A 15,395-nucleotide genomic window follows, 5' to 3' on the forward strand; every position below is an offset into this window, starting at 1 on the left:
CTGCTGAGATATTCAGTCTGAGAAGAGGAAGCCGGCTGCACGTGGGCCACTGACGCACCAGAGATGCGACAGGCAGGAGCTGCGGCGCTGAGGAGAGGGGCCAAGATGGCCGCCGAGATCAGGAAGAGAAATCTCGGCGGCTGTGAGAAGCGCCAGGAGCGGGGGGCGGCGCCGCTGACACTGACTGGAGTGGGCGGGGCTTAACGGCGGCGACCAGCGGCTAGGCCGAAGCCGGGGGCTAAATTTGCGGCCTCGGCCCGGCGCGCGGTCGCAAGCGCCGGAAAAAGAAAGGGACACCGCCCAAAAAGCCTGCAGATGGAGCCCAGGGATGAGGAGCCCTCCTGACCGCTGGCGACCCCCCCCCCCAAATCCCCCCACCGGGCACTTACCCTGAAATGGAGGTGAGAGGGTGCCATATGGAGGTGCCATGCATAGGAACGGTGCAGGGGTTGGGAAGCCTTCTATCCACCGACCCCACATGGGGGGTGGAGAGGAACCGTCCACCACCTGAGTCACAAGTCACATTGGTGATGCAGTGTGGTCTGCACGGACGCCACTGGGATAAAGCCACTGTACAGCCGAGGGTAGGACCTGGTGGACAGGGCAGATGTCCGGCAATAAAAAGGCCTGGCTGCAGAGGAGGATACTGGAGGTAGGAACACCAGTGCTCGTCTGTATAACAAAAAGGGGAGATCGGGGCCCATTAGGGGAGAAACCGTCGCCCAAAAAAGGACAGCTCAGGCAGTGGCTCCCACGACGCAGGAGAGGATACGGAGAGGTGAAACTCCCGTGCTCGCCTGTTGTTGGTTCGGGGGAGATCGGACCTTAGAAGAATCCGTCGCCCCCTTCGTCCGGAAAAAGGAAAAAGAAAAAAGAAAAAGAAAAAAAACCCAAAAGGGTTAAAAATCAGTGTGCCTCCTACGGACACTAAGCTTAAACTGGGTCTCTGGATGCCAGCATGAGGGTGTATACTGCAGGGGAGGAGCTAACCCTTTTTTGTCTCAGCTTAGTGTCAGCCTCCTAGTGACAGCAGCATAACCCATCGTCCTGTGTCCCCCAATGAGGCGAAGGAGAAAAAATGCTTTCTAGGTAATTTCCCACGATCTATGAACAGCCAGCAGAGGGCGCCTCACCGCAAATGAAGCTAAATATAGCTCATTGATCTATATTTAGACTCATTCCCCGGGGTTTTGCAGCGAGGAGTAGCATTGCATTAGCAAAGCTCCTTGCTGCAAAATGTTTTAACCCCTTCAGAAGGATTTACATCGTTGGACGTTACAGATCTGCGGAGGGTAAGTATATTGTTGGTTTATTATGTTATTTCTTTCACAGAACGAGGGTCTTCAGTGACTGGATTGGGCGTAGAATAAAATACTCCAACAACCATTGTTTTTATTTCATTAAAATAATTTTAAATAATGTGTTTGTGTTTTATTTAACCCTTTACTACAATTGGATTATTAATGGATAGGTGTCAATTGACGCCTCTCCATTATTAATTAGGCTTAATGTCACCTTACAATAGCAAGGTGGCATTAACCCTTCATTACCCCATATCCCACCGCTACACGGGAATGGGAAGAGAGTGGCCAAGTGCCAGAATAGGCGCATCTTCCAGATGTGCCTTTTCTGGGGTGGCTGGGGGCAGATGTTTTTAGCCAGGGGGGGGGCAATAACCATGGACCCTCTCCAGGCTATTAATATCTGCCCTCAGTCACTGGCTTTACTACTCTGGCGGAGAAAATTGCGCGGGAGCCCACGCCAATTTTTTCCGCCATTTAACCCTTTATTTTAAGAGCTAGAACGGCCAAATTTTGCAGATACACTCTACTGACATTAGTAGTGTGGAATCTGCAAAAAAAAATGGAGAGAAGACATGGTTTACTGTATGTAAACCATGTCTCAAATCATGTCGGGTTTTAGGAAGGAGAAGGAAAAAGCCGGTAATTGAATTACCGGCTTTCAAGCTGTATAGCGCTGGAAAAAATATTAATATATATACATATATGTGTCTCACTGACATATATATATATATATATATACCTATTCGATGTGTAGACATTTATTCTACCTATTCTACTGTAAGCTGTCAGTGTGATTTTACTGTACACCGCACTGAATTGCCGGGTTTTCTCTCTAACAGCGCTGCGTATTTCTCGCAAGTCACACTGCTTGTCCGTGTGTAATCCGTATTTTTCACGCTTCCGTAGACTTTCATTGGCGTATTTCTTGCGCAGTACGGTGACAAACGCAGCATGCTGCGATTTTGTACGGCCGTAGAAAGCCGTATAATACTGATCAGTAAAATACGGCAGATAGGAGCAGAGGCATAGAGAATAATTGTGCCGTATTTTTTGCGAGTTTTACGGACGTAGTTTCTGCGCTCTTACGTCCGTAAAACTCGCAAGTGTGAAGCCGGCCTAAGTCTGTACTTTTCCCTGACGGTGCTCTTTGAGGATGTAGCTAATTGACAGTCCTACTATAACCCTTCATTTTGCCATCTCTTGGAGAATACCACTATTTCGTTAAATTGTTACAGCATCAACATCCAGAAAAGTCTTGTACTTGTCTTTACCAATTAGCAAAAATACTACCAATTATAAATATAGCATGTATTTATAGCAGTCAAAACAGGATAAAATCTCACTTACTGGACCTCTCTTTCTAGGATCTGGGGATTGCTATACCCAGACGTATTAGAAATAATAAAGTATCTTTGGTTCCATGCAGAGTTGTTTCGGAGATCTCTGGCCAACAAAAGGTCAACGTACTGTAATTCACCATCCCATAAATTGAATTCCTAGAAAATTAAATAAAGAGTACAAACAGACATTTGTTACTAGTCATACCTTGTAGAGAAGTATTAAAAAAAAGTGTAGGGCCACGAGATGTGATTGCTGGCTAAAGCGAGCTAAAGGGTAATTGTTCCATTGCTCACTAATACAGCACCTGAATGACCCACTGCCTGTGCTGCCAAGCATGATAGTTTTTGGCGTCCTGGTTTAAGATATCTGCCACAAAATCAAGTTCTTCAGACGGATCTTTTAGCAATTCAACCAGAACTCTTCTGTGGTGCCTAAAAAGGCAAAAGAATACAAAGAATAATGTAAAAATAGGACTATCTATAAAAAAAAAAAAAAAAAAATATATATATAACAAGATCTAGAATCCTTAAAATCCTTTATCAGGTCGATAAACACTGAGTAATATATACCGTATATACTCGAGTATAAGCTGAGATTTTCAGCCCACTTTTTTAGGCTGAAAGTGACCCTCTCGGCTTATACTCGAGTCATTGTCAGCAGGGGAGGGGGGCATCGGCGGGGGAGCGGCGCGGTGACATACTCACCTGCTCCTGGCGCTGTCCCTACATGTCCCATGGTCTCTGGGCAGCTCTTCCTGTGTTCAGCGGTCACGTGGTACTACTCATTAAAGTAATGAATATGGACGCATATTCATTACTGTAATGAGTGGTACCACGTAACCGCTGAACACAGGAAGATGCCGCCGGCTCCGGAGAACATCTGACAGTGAGACGCTGCAAGGGACCGCGCCGGGAGCAGGTGAGTATATTTGGGGAGGTGAGCATTGCGCGATAGTCACCTTCCTCGTTCAACCGCTGCGCGCGGCTCTGTCTTCAATCCTCTGCAATGTTCAGGTCAGAGGGCGCAATGACGCGATTAGTGTGGAACGAGGAAGGTGACTATCGCAAGTGCCGGGGGCCTGAGCGAAGAGAGGAGAGTATGTGATTTTTTTTTTATATTAATCGCAGAAACAGCAAATGGGGCAAATGTGTGTAGCATCTTATGGGGCCACAATGTATGGAGCTTCTTATGGGGCCACAATGTATGGAGCTTCGTATGGGGCCACAATGTATGGAGCTTCGTATGGGGCCACAATGTATGGAGCTTCGTATGGGGCCACAATGTATGGAGCATCTTATGGAGCCATAAAGTATGGAGCATCTTATTGGGCCATAATGTGTGGAGTATCTTATGGGGCCATCAACCTTTATGCAGCATTGTATGGGGCAAATGTTTCTATGGAGCATCTTATGGGGCCATTATTAACCTTTGTGCAGCATTATATGGGGCGTATTTTTATATGGAGCATTATACGGGGCGTATTTTGTATGGAGCATCTTATGGGGCCCATCATGAACTGTATGGAGCATTATATGGGGCTCCTGATTCAATATGGATATTCAAAAAACACAACCTACTGATGTCTCAATTAATTTTACTTTTATTGGTATCTATTTTTATTTTTGACATTTACTGGTAGCTGCTGCATTTTCCACCCTAGGCTTATACTCAAATCAATAAGTTTTCCCAGTTTTTTGTGGCAAAATTAGGGGGGAAGAGGAAGGGGGGGGGGGGGGTCGGCTTATACTCGAGTATATACGGTATTCTTCTTCTGCTACCCAAGATCTGTGGTATCAGTATGTACAGACCACATTCCTGCACAGGGACCTTATTTTTTATTTATTATTATTTTTATTTTTTTTTAAACACATCCAAGTTGTGAAACTTGCTCTGAAATCTATTGATTAAAATGTTTATTGTGGGACAACCCCTTAAAGGGAATCTGTCACCCCAAAACTGGCTTATAAGCTAAGGCCACCGGCATCAGGGGCTTATCTACAGCATTCTGTAATGCTGTAGATACACCCCCCAATGACCTGAAAGATAATAACAGGTTATATTATACCCACCCAGGGGCGGTCCCGTCCGATGGATGTCGCGGTCCGGCTCCAGCGCCTCCCATCTTCTTACGATGACGTCCTCTTCTTTTCTTCCTGCCGCGGCTCCGGCGCAGGTGTACTTTATCTGCCCTGTTGAGGGCAGAGCAAAGTACTGCAGTGCGCAGGCGCCAGACCTCTCTCACCTTTCCCGGCGCACTGCAGTACTTTGCTCTGCCCTCAACAGGGCAGATAAAGTACACCTGCGCAGGAGCCACAGCAGGAAGAAAAGAAGAGGACATCATCGTAACAAGATGGGAGGTGCTGGACCCGGACCGTGATGCCCATTGGGTCGGACCGAAACGGGGCCGCCCCTGGGTGAGAATAATCTAACCTCTTTTTCTCATCTTTCAGGTTACATAGGGGGCTTATCTACAGCATTACAGAATGCTGTAGATAAGCCCCTGATGCTGGTGGCTTTAGCTTATAGGCCAAAAATGAGATGACAGATTCCCTTTAAAGAGTAACCGTCAATTTAATTTTTATTCGATAAGTCAATATTGCACATAAAAATAAGAACTGATGTAATATATTATAAGAGAAATGCGTTTCATTCTCCTCAAGGACTAAATCCTCCATTTTCAAATTTCACAATTAACAGAAAATCTATATTCAGCAAAGACAGTTTGATGAACAAGCGTGCTCAGATAGGGTGTTATCAGAGCATGCTCGTGTCATAATCGAGCATTTTTGGTGTGCTCGAAAAAAAGGCACGAGACGCCGCGGTTGCATGTCTCACTGCAGGGATTGCCTGTGTTAGGCAATGCCTGCATTTGTTGCGGCTGTCAAAGAGCCACAAGACATGCATCCGCGGCGACTCGTGCATTTTTTTCTTTTTTTTGAGCACACCAAAAATGCTCGATTATGACACGAGCATGCCTGGATAACACCTTATCTGAGCACGCTTGCTCATCACTAATTGCTACATCGCTGAGAAAGGAGGTGGCACTTGGTGCTCATATAGTTCTATGTACTGTAGAAGGAAGAAAGCTCTTAATCTAACTCCTAGAGCAGTGTTTTTCAACTCCAGTCCTGAAGACTCACCAACAGGTCATGTTTTCAGGATTGCCTTAGTATTGCATAGGTGATGGATTTATTACCTGTGCAATACTAAGGATATCCAGAAAACATGACCTGTTGGTGGGTCTTGAGGACCGGAGTTGAGAAACACTTGTTTAGATAGACCTATATGAGCAACAGCTGTCATCTCATATCTCAGTAATGTAATAGTTTTCAGTAAATACAGATTTTACCCGTGAACTGAAATTAAAAAAAAATAAATAAATAATTATCAGTTCAGGAGAAAGTACACAAAAACCCTGCTTCTACTGATTCATGAAACGCAACTTTCACCAAATGTTGCATTATTGTGGTCCATGTGACTCCAGTATCCTCCTGGAGTAAGGTTTCTGGAGGAGCTTCCAAACTGGAGCATTTTTGATGCAGAAAAATTGGGAAGAACAAAGGCAATAATGCAAAGTATTTTTTCATTTTGAGCCAAATTCATGGACGGAATGCATCAGTAAAAAAACAAGACAGTGAATATCCTACAACAAAAATAGAAGATTTAGATAAGTCGTAAATGATGAATTGGGCCCATTGTGTAAAACATTCACTATTAAGCAATAAAGGCCCTCATTTCTGTCTTTAACCCCTTCATGACCCAGCCTATTTTGACCTTAAAGTCCTGGCCGTTTTTTGCAATTCTGACCAGTGTCCCTTTATGAGGTAATAACTCAGGAACGCTTCAACGGATCCTAGCGGTTCTGAGATTGTTTTTTCGTGACATATTGGGCTTCATGTTAGTGGTAAATTTAGGTCAATAAATTCTGCGTTTATTTGTGAAAAAAATGGAAATTTGGCGAAAATTTTGAAAATTTCACAATTCTGAATTTTTATTCTGTTAAACCAGAGAGTTATGTGACACAAAATAGTTAATAAATAACATTTCCCACATGTCTACTTTACATCAGCACAATTTTGGAAACAACATTTTTTTTGCTAGGAAGTTATAAGGGTTAAAATTTGACCAGCGATTTCTCATTTTTACAACGAAATTTACAAAACCATTTTTTTTTTTTTAGGGACAACCTCACATTTGAAGTCAGTTTGAGGGGTTTATATGGCTGAAAATACCCAAAAGTGACACCATTCTAAAAACTGCACCCCTCAAGGTACTCAAAACCACATTCAAGAAGTTTATTAACCCTTCAGGTGCTTCACAGCAGCAGAAGCAACATGGAAGGAAAAAATGAACATTTAACTTTTTAGTCACAAAAATGATATTTTAGCAACAATTTTTTTATTTTCCCAAGGGTAAAAAGAGAAACTGGACCCCAAAAGCTATTATACAATTTGTCCTGAGTACGCAGATACCCTATATGTGGGGGGGGAACCACTGTTTGGGTGCACAACAGGGCTTGGAAGGGAAGGAGCACCATTTGACTTTTTCAATGAAAAATTAGCTCCAATCGTTAGCGGACACCATGTAGATAAGGAGCTTATCTAGATGCATAGTGAGCACTTTAAACCCCCAGGTGCTTCACAAATTGATCCGTAACAATGAAAAAGTACTTTTTTTCACAAAAAAAAATTCTTTTAGCCTCAATTTGTTAATTTCCACATGGGCAACAGGATAAAATGGATCCTAAAATTTATTGGGCAATTTCTCCCGAGTAAGTCGATACCTCATATGTGGGGGTAAACCACTGTTTGGGCACACGGCAAGGCTCGGAAGGGAAGGAGCGCCATTTGACTTTTTGAATGAAAAATTAGCTCCAATTGTTAGCGGACACCATGTGGCGTTTGGAGAGCCCCTGTGTGCCTAAACATTGGAGCTCCCCCACAAGTGACCCCATTTTTGAAACTAGACCTCCCATGGAACTAATCTAGATGTGTGGTGAGCACTTTAACCCCTTCCCGACCTTTGACGCCACGTAGGCGTCATGAAAGTCGGTGCCATTCCGACCCATGACGCCTATGCGGCGTCATGGAAAGATCGCGTCCCTGCAGATCGGGTGAAAGGGTTAACTCCCATTTCACCCGATCTGCAGGGACAGGGGGAGTGGTAGTTTAGCCCAGGGGGGGTGGCTTCACCCCCTCGTGGCTACGATCGCTCTGATTGGCAGTTTCACTTTCAACAGCCAATCAGAGCGATTTGTAATATTTCACCTATTATAACGGGTGAAATATTACAATCCAGCCATGGCCGATGCTGAAATATCATCGGCCATGGCTGGAAATACTAGTGTGCCCCCACCCCACCCCTCCGATCGCCCCCCCAGCCCTCCGATCTGGCCGGTACACTGCTCCGGCTCCCCTCCGTCCAGTGCTCCGCTCCCCCCCGTGCTCTTGTCCGCTCCCCCCGTGCTCCAATCACCCCCCCGTGCTCCAATCACCCCTCCTGCACTCCGATCCACCCCCCCCCCCCCCCCGGTGCTCCGTTCCACCCCCCGTGCTCCATTCCAGCCCCCCCGTGCTCCGTTCCACGCCCCCCGTGCTCCGTTCCACCCCTCCCGCACTCCGATTCCCCCCCCCGTGCTCCGATCCCCCCCCCCCCCCCCCCCCGTGGTCCCCCCCCACCCCATCATACTTACCGATCCAGCCGGGGTCCCGTCCGTCTTCTCCCTGGGCGCCGCCATCTTCCAAAATGGCGGGCGCATGCGCAGTGCGCCCGCCGAATCTGCCGGCCGGCAGATTCGTTCCAAAGTGCATTTTCATCACTGAGATATAATCTATCTCAGTGATCAAAATAAAAAAAATAATAAATGACCCCCCCCCCCCCCCCTTTGTCACCCCCATAGGTAGGGACAATAAAAAAATAAAGAAATTTTTTTTTTTCCACTAATGTTAGAATAGGGTTAGGGTTAGGGGTAGGGTTAGGGGTAGGGTTAGGGGTAGGGCTAGGGGTAGGGCTAGGGGTAGGGCTAGGGGTAGGGCTAGGGGTAGGGCTAGGGGTAGGGCTAGGGGTAGGAGTAGGGGTAGGGGTAGGAGTAGGGGTAGGGGTAGGAGTAGGGGTAGGGTTTCGGTATGTGCACACGTATTCTGGTCCTCTGCGGATTTTTCCGCTGCGGATTTGATAAATCCGCAGTGCTAAACCGCTGCGGATTTATGGCGGATTTACCGCAGTTTTTCTGCGCATTTCACTGCGGTTTTACAACTGCGATTTTCTATTTGAGCAGTTGTAAAACCGCTGCGGAATCCGCACAAAGAAGTGACATGCTGCGGAATGTAAACCGCTGCGTTTCCGTGCAGTTTTTCCGCAGCATGGGCACAGCGATTTTTGTTTCCCGTAGGTTTACATTGAACTGTAAACTCATGGGAAACTGCTGCGGATCCGCAGCGTTTTCCGCAGCGTGTGCACATACCTTTAGAATTAGGCTATGTGCACACGGTGCGGATTTGGCTGCGGATTCGCAGCAGTGTTCCATCAGGTTTACAGTACCATGTAAACATATGGAAACCAAATCCGCTGTGCCCATGGTGCAGAAAATACCACGCGGAAACGCTGCGTTGTATTTTCCGCAGCATGTCAATTCTTTGTGCGGATTCCGCAGCGTTTTACACCTGTTCCTCAATAGGAATCCGCAGGTGAAATCCGCACAAAAAACACTGGAAATCCGCGGAAAATCCGCAGGTAAAACGCAGTGCCTTTTACCCGCGGATTTTTCAAAAATGGTGCGAAAATGTCTCACACGAATCCGCAACGTGGGCACATAGCCTTAGGGTTAGGGTTGGAATTAGGGTTGTGGTTATGGTTAGGGGTGTGTTGGGGTTAGGGTTGTGGTTAGGGGTGTGTTGCGGTTAGGGTTGTGTTTAGGGTTATGGCTACAGTTGGGATTAGGGTTAGGGGTGTGTTGGGGTTAGTGTTGGAGGTAGAATTGAGGGGTTACCACTGTTTAGGCACATCAGGGGTCTCCAAACGCAACATGGCGCCACCATTGATTCCAGCCAATCTCGTATTCAAAAAGTCAAATGGCGCTCCCTCACTTCCGAGCCCTGACGTGTGCCCAAACAGTGGTTTACCCCCACATATGGGGTACCAGCATACTCAGGACAAACTGCGCAACAATTACTGGGGTCCAATTTCTCCTGTTACCCTTGTGAATCTAAAAAAATGCTTGCTAAAACATAATTTTTGAGGAAAGAAAAATGATTTTTTATTTTCACGGCTCTGCGTTGTAAACGTCTGTGAAGCACTTGGGGGTTCAAAGTGCTCACCACATATCTAGATAAGTTCCTTGGGGGGTCTAATTTCTAAAATGGGGTCACTTGTGGGGGTTTCTACTGTTTAGGCACACCAGGGGCTCTGCAAACGCAACGTGACACCCGCAGACCATTCCATCAAAGTCTGCATTTCAAAAGTCACTACTTCCCTTCTGAGCCCCGACGTGTGCCCAAACAGTGGTTTACCCCCACTCATGGGGTATCAGCGTACTCCGGAGAAACTGGACAACAACTTTTGGGGTCCAGTTTCTTCTGTAACCCTTGGGAAAATAAAAAATTCTGGGCTAAATAATTATTTTTGAGGAAAGAAAACGTATTTATTATTTTCACGGCTCTGCATTATAAACTTCTATGAAGCACTTGGGGGTTCAAAGTGCTCACCACACATCTAGATAAGTTCCTTTGGGGGTCTAGTTTCCAAAATGGGGTCATTTCTGGGGGATCTCCAATGTTTAGGCACACAGGGGCTCTCCAAACTTGACATGGTGTCCGCTAATGATTGGAGCTAATTTTCCATTTAAAAAGCCAAATGGCGTGCCATCCCTTCCGAGCCCTGCCGTGCGCCCAAACAGTGGTTTACCCCCACATATTGGGTATCTGCGTACTCAGGACAAACAGGACAACAATATTTGGGGTCCAATTTCTCCTATTATCCTTGGCAAATTAGGAAATTCCAGGCTAAAAAATCATTTTTGAGGAAAGAAAAATTATTTTTTATTTTCATGGCTCTGCGTTATAAACTTCTGTGAAGCACCTGGGGGTTTAAAGTGCTCAATATGCATCTAGATAAGTTCCTTGGGGGGTCTAGTTTCCAAAATGGGGTCACTTGTGGGGGAGCTCCAATGTTTAGGCACACAGGGGCTCTCCAAACGCGACATGGTGTCCGCTAACAATTGGAGCTAATTTTCCATTCAAAAAGTCAAATGGCGCGCCTTCCCTTCCGAGCCCTGCCGAGTGCCCAAACAGTGGTTTACCCCCACATATGAGGTATCGACGTACTCGGGAGAAATTGCCCAACAAATTTTATGATCCATTTTACCCTACTGCCCATGTGAAAATGAAAAAATTGAGGCGAAAAGAATTTTTTTGTGAAAAAAAAGTACTTTTTCATTTTTACAGATCAATTTGTGAAGCACCTGAGGGTTTAAAGTGCTCACTAGGCATCTAAATAAGTTCCTTGGGGGGTCTAGTTTCCAAAATGGGGTCACTTGTGGGGGAGCGCCAATGTTTAGGCACACAGGAGCTATCCAAACGCGACATGGTGTCCGCTAACGATGGAAATAATTTTTCATTCAAAAAGTCAAATGGCGCTCCTTCCCTTCCGAGCCTTACCATGTGCCCAAACAGTGGTTTACCCCCACATGTGAGGTATTGGTGTACTCAGGAGAAATTGCCCAACACATTTTAGGATCCATTTTATCCTGTTGCCCATGTGAAAATGAAAAAATTGAGGCTAAAAGAATTTTTTTGTGAAAAAAAAGTACTTTTTCATTTTTACGGATTAATTTGTGAAGCACCTGGGGGTTCAAAGTGCTCACTATGCATCTAGATAAGTTCCTTGGGGCGTCTAGTTTCCAAAATGGGGTCACTTGTGGGGGAGCTCCAATTTTTAGGCACACGGGGGCTCTCCAAACGTGACATGGTGTCCGCTAAAGAGTGGAGCCAATTTTTGATTCAAAAAGTCAAATGGCGCTCCTTCCCTTCCAAGCCCTGCCGTGCGCCCAAACAGTGGTTTACCCCCACATATGAGGTATCAGCGTACTCAGGACAAATTGGACAACAACTTTCGTGGTTCAGTTTCTCCTTTTACCATTGGGAAAATAAAAAAAATTGTTGCTAAAAGATAATTTTTGTGACTAAAAAGTTAAATGTTCATTTTTTCCTTCCATGTTGCTTCTGCTGCTGTGAAGCACCTGAAGGGTTAATAAACTTCTTGAATGTGATTTTGAGTACCTTGAGGGGTGCAGTTTTTAGAATGGTGTCACTTTTGGGTATTTTCAGCCATATAGACCCCTCAAACTGACTTCAAATGTGAGGTGGTCCCTAAAAAAAATGGTTTTGTAAATTTCGTTGTAAAAATGACAAATCGCTGGTCAAATTTTAACCCTTATAACTTCCTAACAAAAAAAAATTTTGTTTCCAAAATTGTGCTGATGTAAAGTAAACATGTGGGAAATGTTATTTATTAACTATTTTGTGTCACATATCTCTCTGGTTTAACAGAATAAAAATTCAAAATGTGAAAATTGCGAAATTTTCAAAATTTTCGCCAAATTTCCGTTTTTATCACAAATAAACACAGAATTTATTGACCTAAATTTACCACTAACATGAAGCCCAATATGTCACGAAAAAACAATCTCAGAACCGCTAGGATCCGTTGAAGCGTTCCTGAGTTATTACCTCATAAAGGGACACTGGTCAGAATTGCAAAAAACGGCAAGGTCTTTAAGGTCAAAATAGGCTGGGTCATGAAGGGGTTAAACCCCCAAGTGCTTCACAGAAGTTTATAACACAGAGCCGTGAAAATAAAAAATCATTTTTCTTTCCTCAAAAATTATGTTTTAGCAAGCAATTTTTTATTTTCACAAGGGTAACAGGAGAAATTGGACCCCAATATTTGTTGCCCAGTTTGTCCTGATTACGCTGATACTTCATATGTGGGGGTGAAGGACCCCTGTTTGGGCACACATCGGGGCTCGGAAGGAAAGTAGTGAAGTTTTGAAAGGCAGACTTTTATGGAATGGTCTGAGGGCGTCACGCTGCATTTGCAGAGCCCTTGATGTGCCTAAACAGTAGAAACCCCCCACAAATGACTAAATTTTGGAAACTAGACCCCCCAAGGAACTAGATGTGTGGTGAGCACTTTTTACCCCCAAATGCTTCACAGAAGTTTATAACGCAGAGCCGTGAAAATAAAAAAAATCTTTTTTTTTCTTCAAAAATTATTTTTAGCCCGCAATTTTTTACTTTCACAAGGGTAACAGGAGAAATTGGTTTCCAAAAGTTGATGTCTAATTTGTCCTGAATACGCTGATACCCTATATGTGAGGGGTAACCACCGTTTGGGCGCATGGCAGAGCTCGGAAGGGAAGGAGCGCCATTTGGAATGCAGAGTTAGATGGAATGGTCTGCAGGCGTCACATTGCGTTTGCAGAGCCCCTAATGTACCTAAACAGTAGAAGCCCCCCACAAGTGACCCCATATTGGAAACTAGACCCCCAAGGAACTTATCTAGATGTGTTTAGAGAACTCTGAACCCCTAAGTGTTTCACTACAGTTTATAACGCGGAGCCACGAAAATAAAAAAATCATTTTTTCCCACAAAAAGGGTTTTTTAGCCCCCCAAATTTTTATTTTGCCAAGGGTAACAAGAGAAGTTGGACAAAAAAGTTGTTGTCCAATTTGTCCTGAGTATGCTGATACCCCATATGTTGGGGTAAACCCCTGTTTAGGCGCACGGGAGAGCTCGGAAGGGAAGGAGCACTTTTACTTTTTCAATGTAGAATTGGCTGGAATTGAGATAGGACGCCATGTCGCGTTTGGAGAGCCTCTGATGTGCCTAAACAGTGGAAACCCCCAATTCTATCTCCAACCCTAACCCCAACCCCTAATCCCAACTCTAATCCTAACCCTACCCATAATTCCAACCCTAATCCTAACCCTAATCCCAATTCTAATTTTAGCCCCAACCCTAACCCTAATGGGATAAACTGGGGCTGGGGGGTGATCAGCGGGGCAGGGGAGGACATCAGCGGGGCAGGGCAGGACATCAGCAGGGCAGGGGGAGTTCCACAGGGCAGGGGGGAGATCAGCGGGGAAGGGAGGAGGAGATCAGCGGGGGGAGGGGGCATCAGCGAGGCAGGGGGATCACTGGGGGCGGGGGCTGTCAGGTGCGATGTAGCAGAAGGAGGAAATGGAGTCGGCAGCAGCAGGGGGGTGATCTCCGGGGCAGGGGGAGGGGGGGCCAAGGTCGGGGGCAGGAGCAGGAAAAAGGTCGGAAGCAGAGGGGAGCACCTGGCGGTGGCAGCCACTGCAGCGGCGATCGCTGTATGTGGCAGGGCAGTATACAGGCACCTCGCTGTTCAGCTTCCATGGAAGGCATGAAGCTGGACAGCGAGGCAGTCATGGTTTTCTCCGCCCCTCCACATCTGAATGGAGAGCTAGCCTCACATGGACGCTGGCTCCAATCAGATCTAGGGGGTGGTGACAAAGTGGTCACCAGGGCGATCGTAGCCAAGTGGGGGCTAAGCCACCCCCCCTGGGCTAAAGTACAAGTTCCCCTGTCCCTGCAGGTCGGGTGAAATTTCAGTTAACCCTTTCACCCGGCCTGCAGAAACGCGATTCCGCCATGACGCATACGCTGCGTCACAGATCGGATTGCCACCGACTTTCATGACGCAGCGTATGAGTCATAGGTCGTGAAGGGGTTAAGAGGGCACCACCTCAGTATTACCAACACATCCAGTCTAGATGATATAAAAAAGTAACGTTTAATTAATAGCTTTAAAAAATTCAACAGAGCAACAAGAGCCCAAATCCAAACCTAACACCTATCAAGATACTACAAACCACAAAAAAGAATTCCATTCCTTTAGTGAGAATGGAAGCTAACACATCTAACTAGTGATGCTAGGACTAAATGAGTAAATTGTCACAGTACAATAAAGTCAATGAAAAAGGAAGAAACATTGTGGATCTCACTCAACTGAAGGGCAGACTGTTCTCCAGGTCATGTCCATAGGGGTAGAAGCATCCCTCACTCTGCCCTGTCGTGCCCTCTGCAGTTGCTCCTGCTTTAACAAGGGGAGTACCCAAGTGGAGCTATTATTCCAAAAAGAGGTTCCCTCCTGAAAATGTTTATTTCTCCATTAGTTATCAGGGGAGTGTACTTGTTATTGGGAGGCACAAGCATAAATACACTGAAGTTGTTGCAGTGTAGAAGAATAAAGTGTATCTGTGCATATAAAGTGCTTTTGCTTGATAATATCTAAAGGAATCCCACTGTGGTGGGTTTTCCCTCAGGGCAGAGTGCTTGTCACGAGTCATGACTCACGACCCAACAGGGGTCGGTCCAGCAGATGGAACAACACACAATGCGATGGAAAAAGGGGGAGGGAGGCCCTAACAATAGGGAACAAGGGATGGGGTACCTCCTATACAACAATCTGTGCCAATCCCTAAACTCCACTAACACCCTAAGCGGGTCCTTTACCCCGCTGCCGTCACGTGCCTAGTCACCTCACTATACCCTGGCTAGTGCACTGGCCGGCAAGGACGCTAGCCTCACCACTGCAGCTGGTAGTGACAAGCACGAGACAGGCAAAGAAAGGACCAAAAAAAAACGGAAAAAAAAAAAAAACTTAGCTCCAGCTTCTGCTGCAAGCTCTACACAGCAGAGGATACGGAACCAGGACCTCAAGAAGCT

The 15,395-nt window shown here is 45.8% G+C and overlaps 1 protein-coding gene across 2 annotated transcripts in view; it reads right to left on the minus strand.

The window, feature by feature from the left end:
- Positions 1 to 15,395, minus strand: part of FNTA (farnesyltransferase, CAAX box, subunit alpha) — a 51,558-nt gene that overhangs the window by 29,192 nt on the left and 6,971 nt on the right. For both annotated transcript variants that reach the window (XM_069742648.1, XM_069742657.1), the window contains exons 5-6: positions 2,950 to 3,076; positions 2,652 to 2,800 (exon numbers count right to left, since the gene is read on the minus strand). In XM_069742648.1, coding sequence (XP_069598749.1) covers positions 2,652 to 2,800; positions 2,950 to 3,076 — 276 coding nt within the window. The remainder of the gene's footprint in view (positions 1 to 2,651; positions 2,801 to 2,949; positions 3,077 to 15,395) is intronic.

The sequence above is a fragment of the Ranitomeya imitator genome, chromosome 1 (genome assembly GCF_032444005.1).
Source record: "Ranitomeya imitator isolate aRanImi1 chromosome 1, aRanImi1.pri, whole genome shotgun sequence".
NCBI classification, from domain to species: Eukaryota; Metazoa; Chordata; class Amphibia; order Anura; family Dendrobatidae; genus Ranitomeya; species Ranitomeya imitator.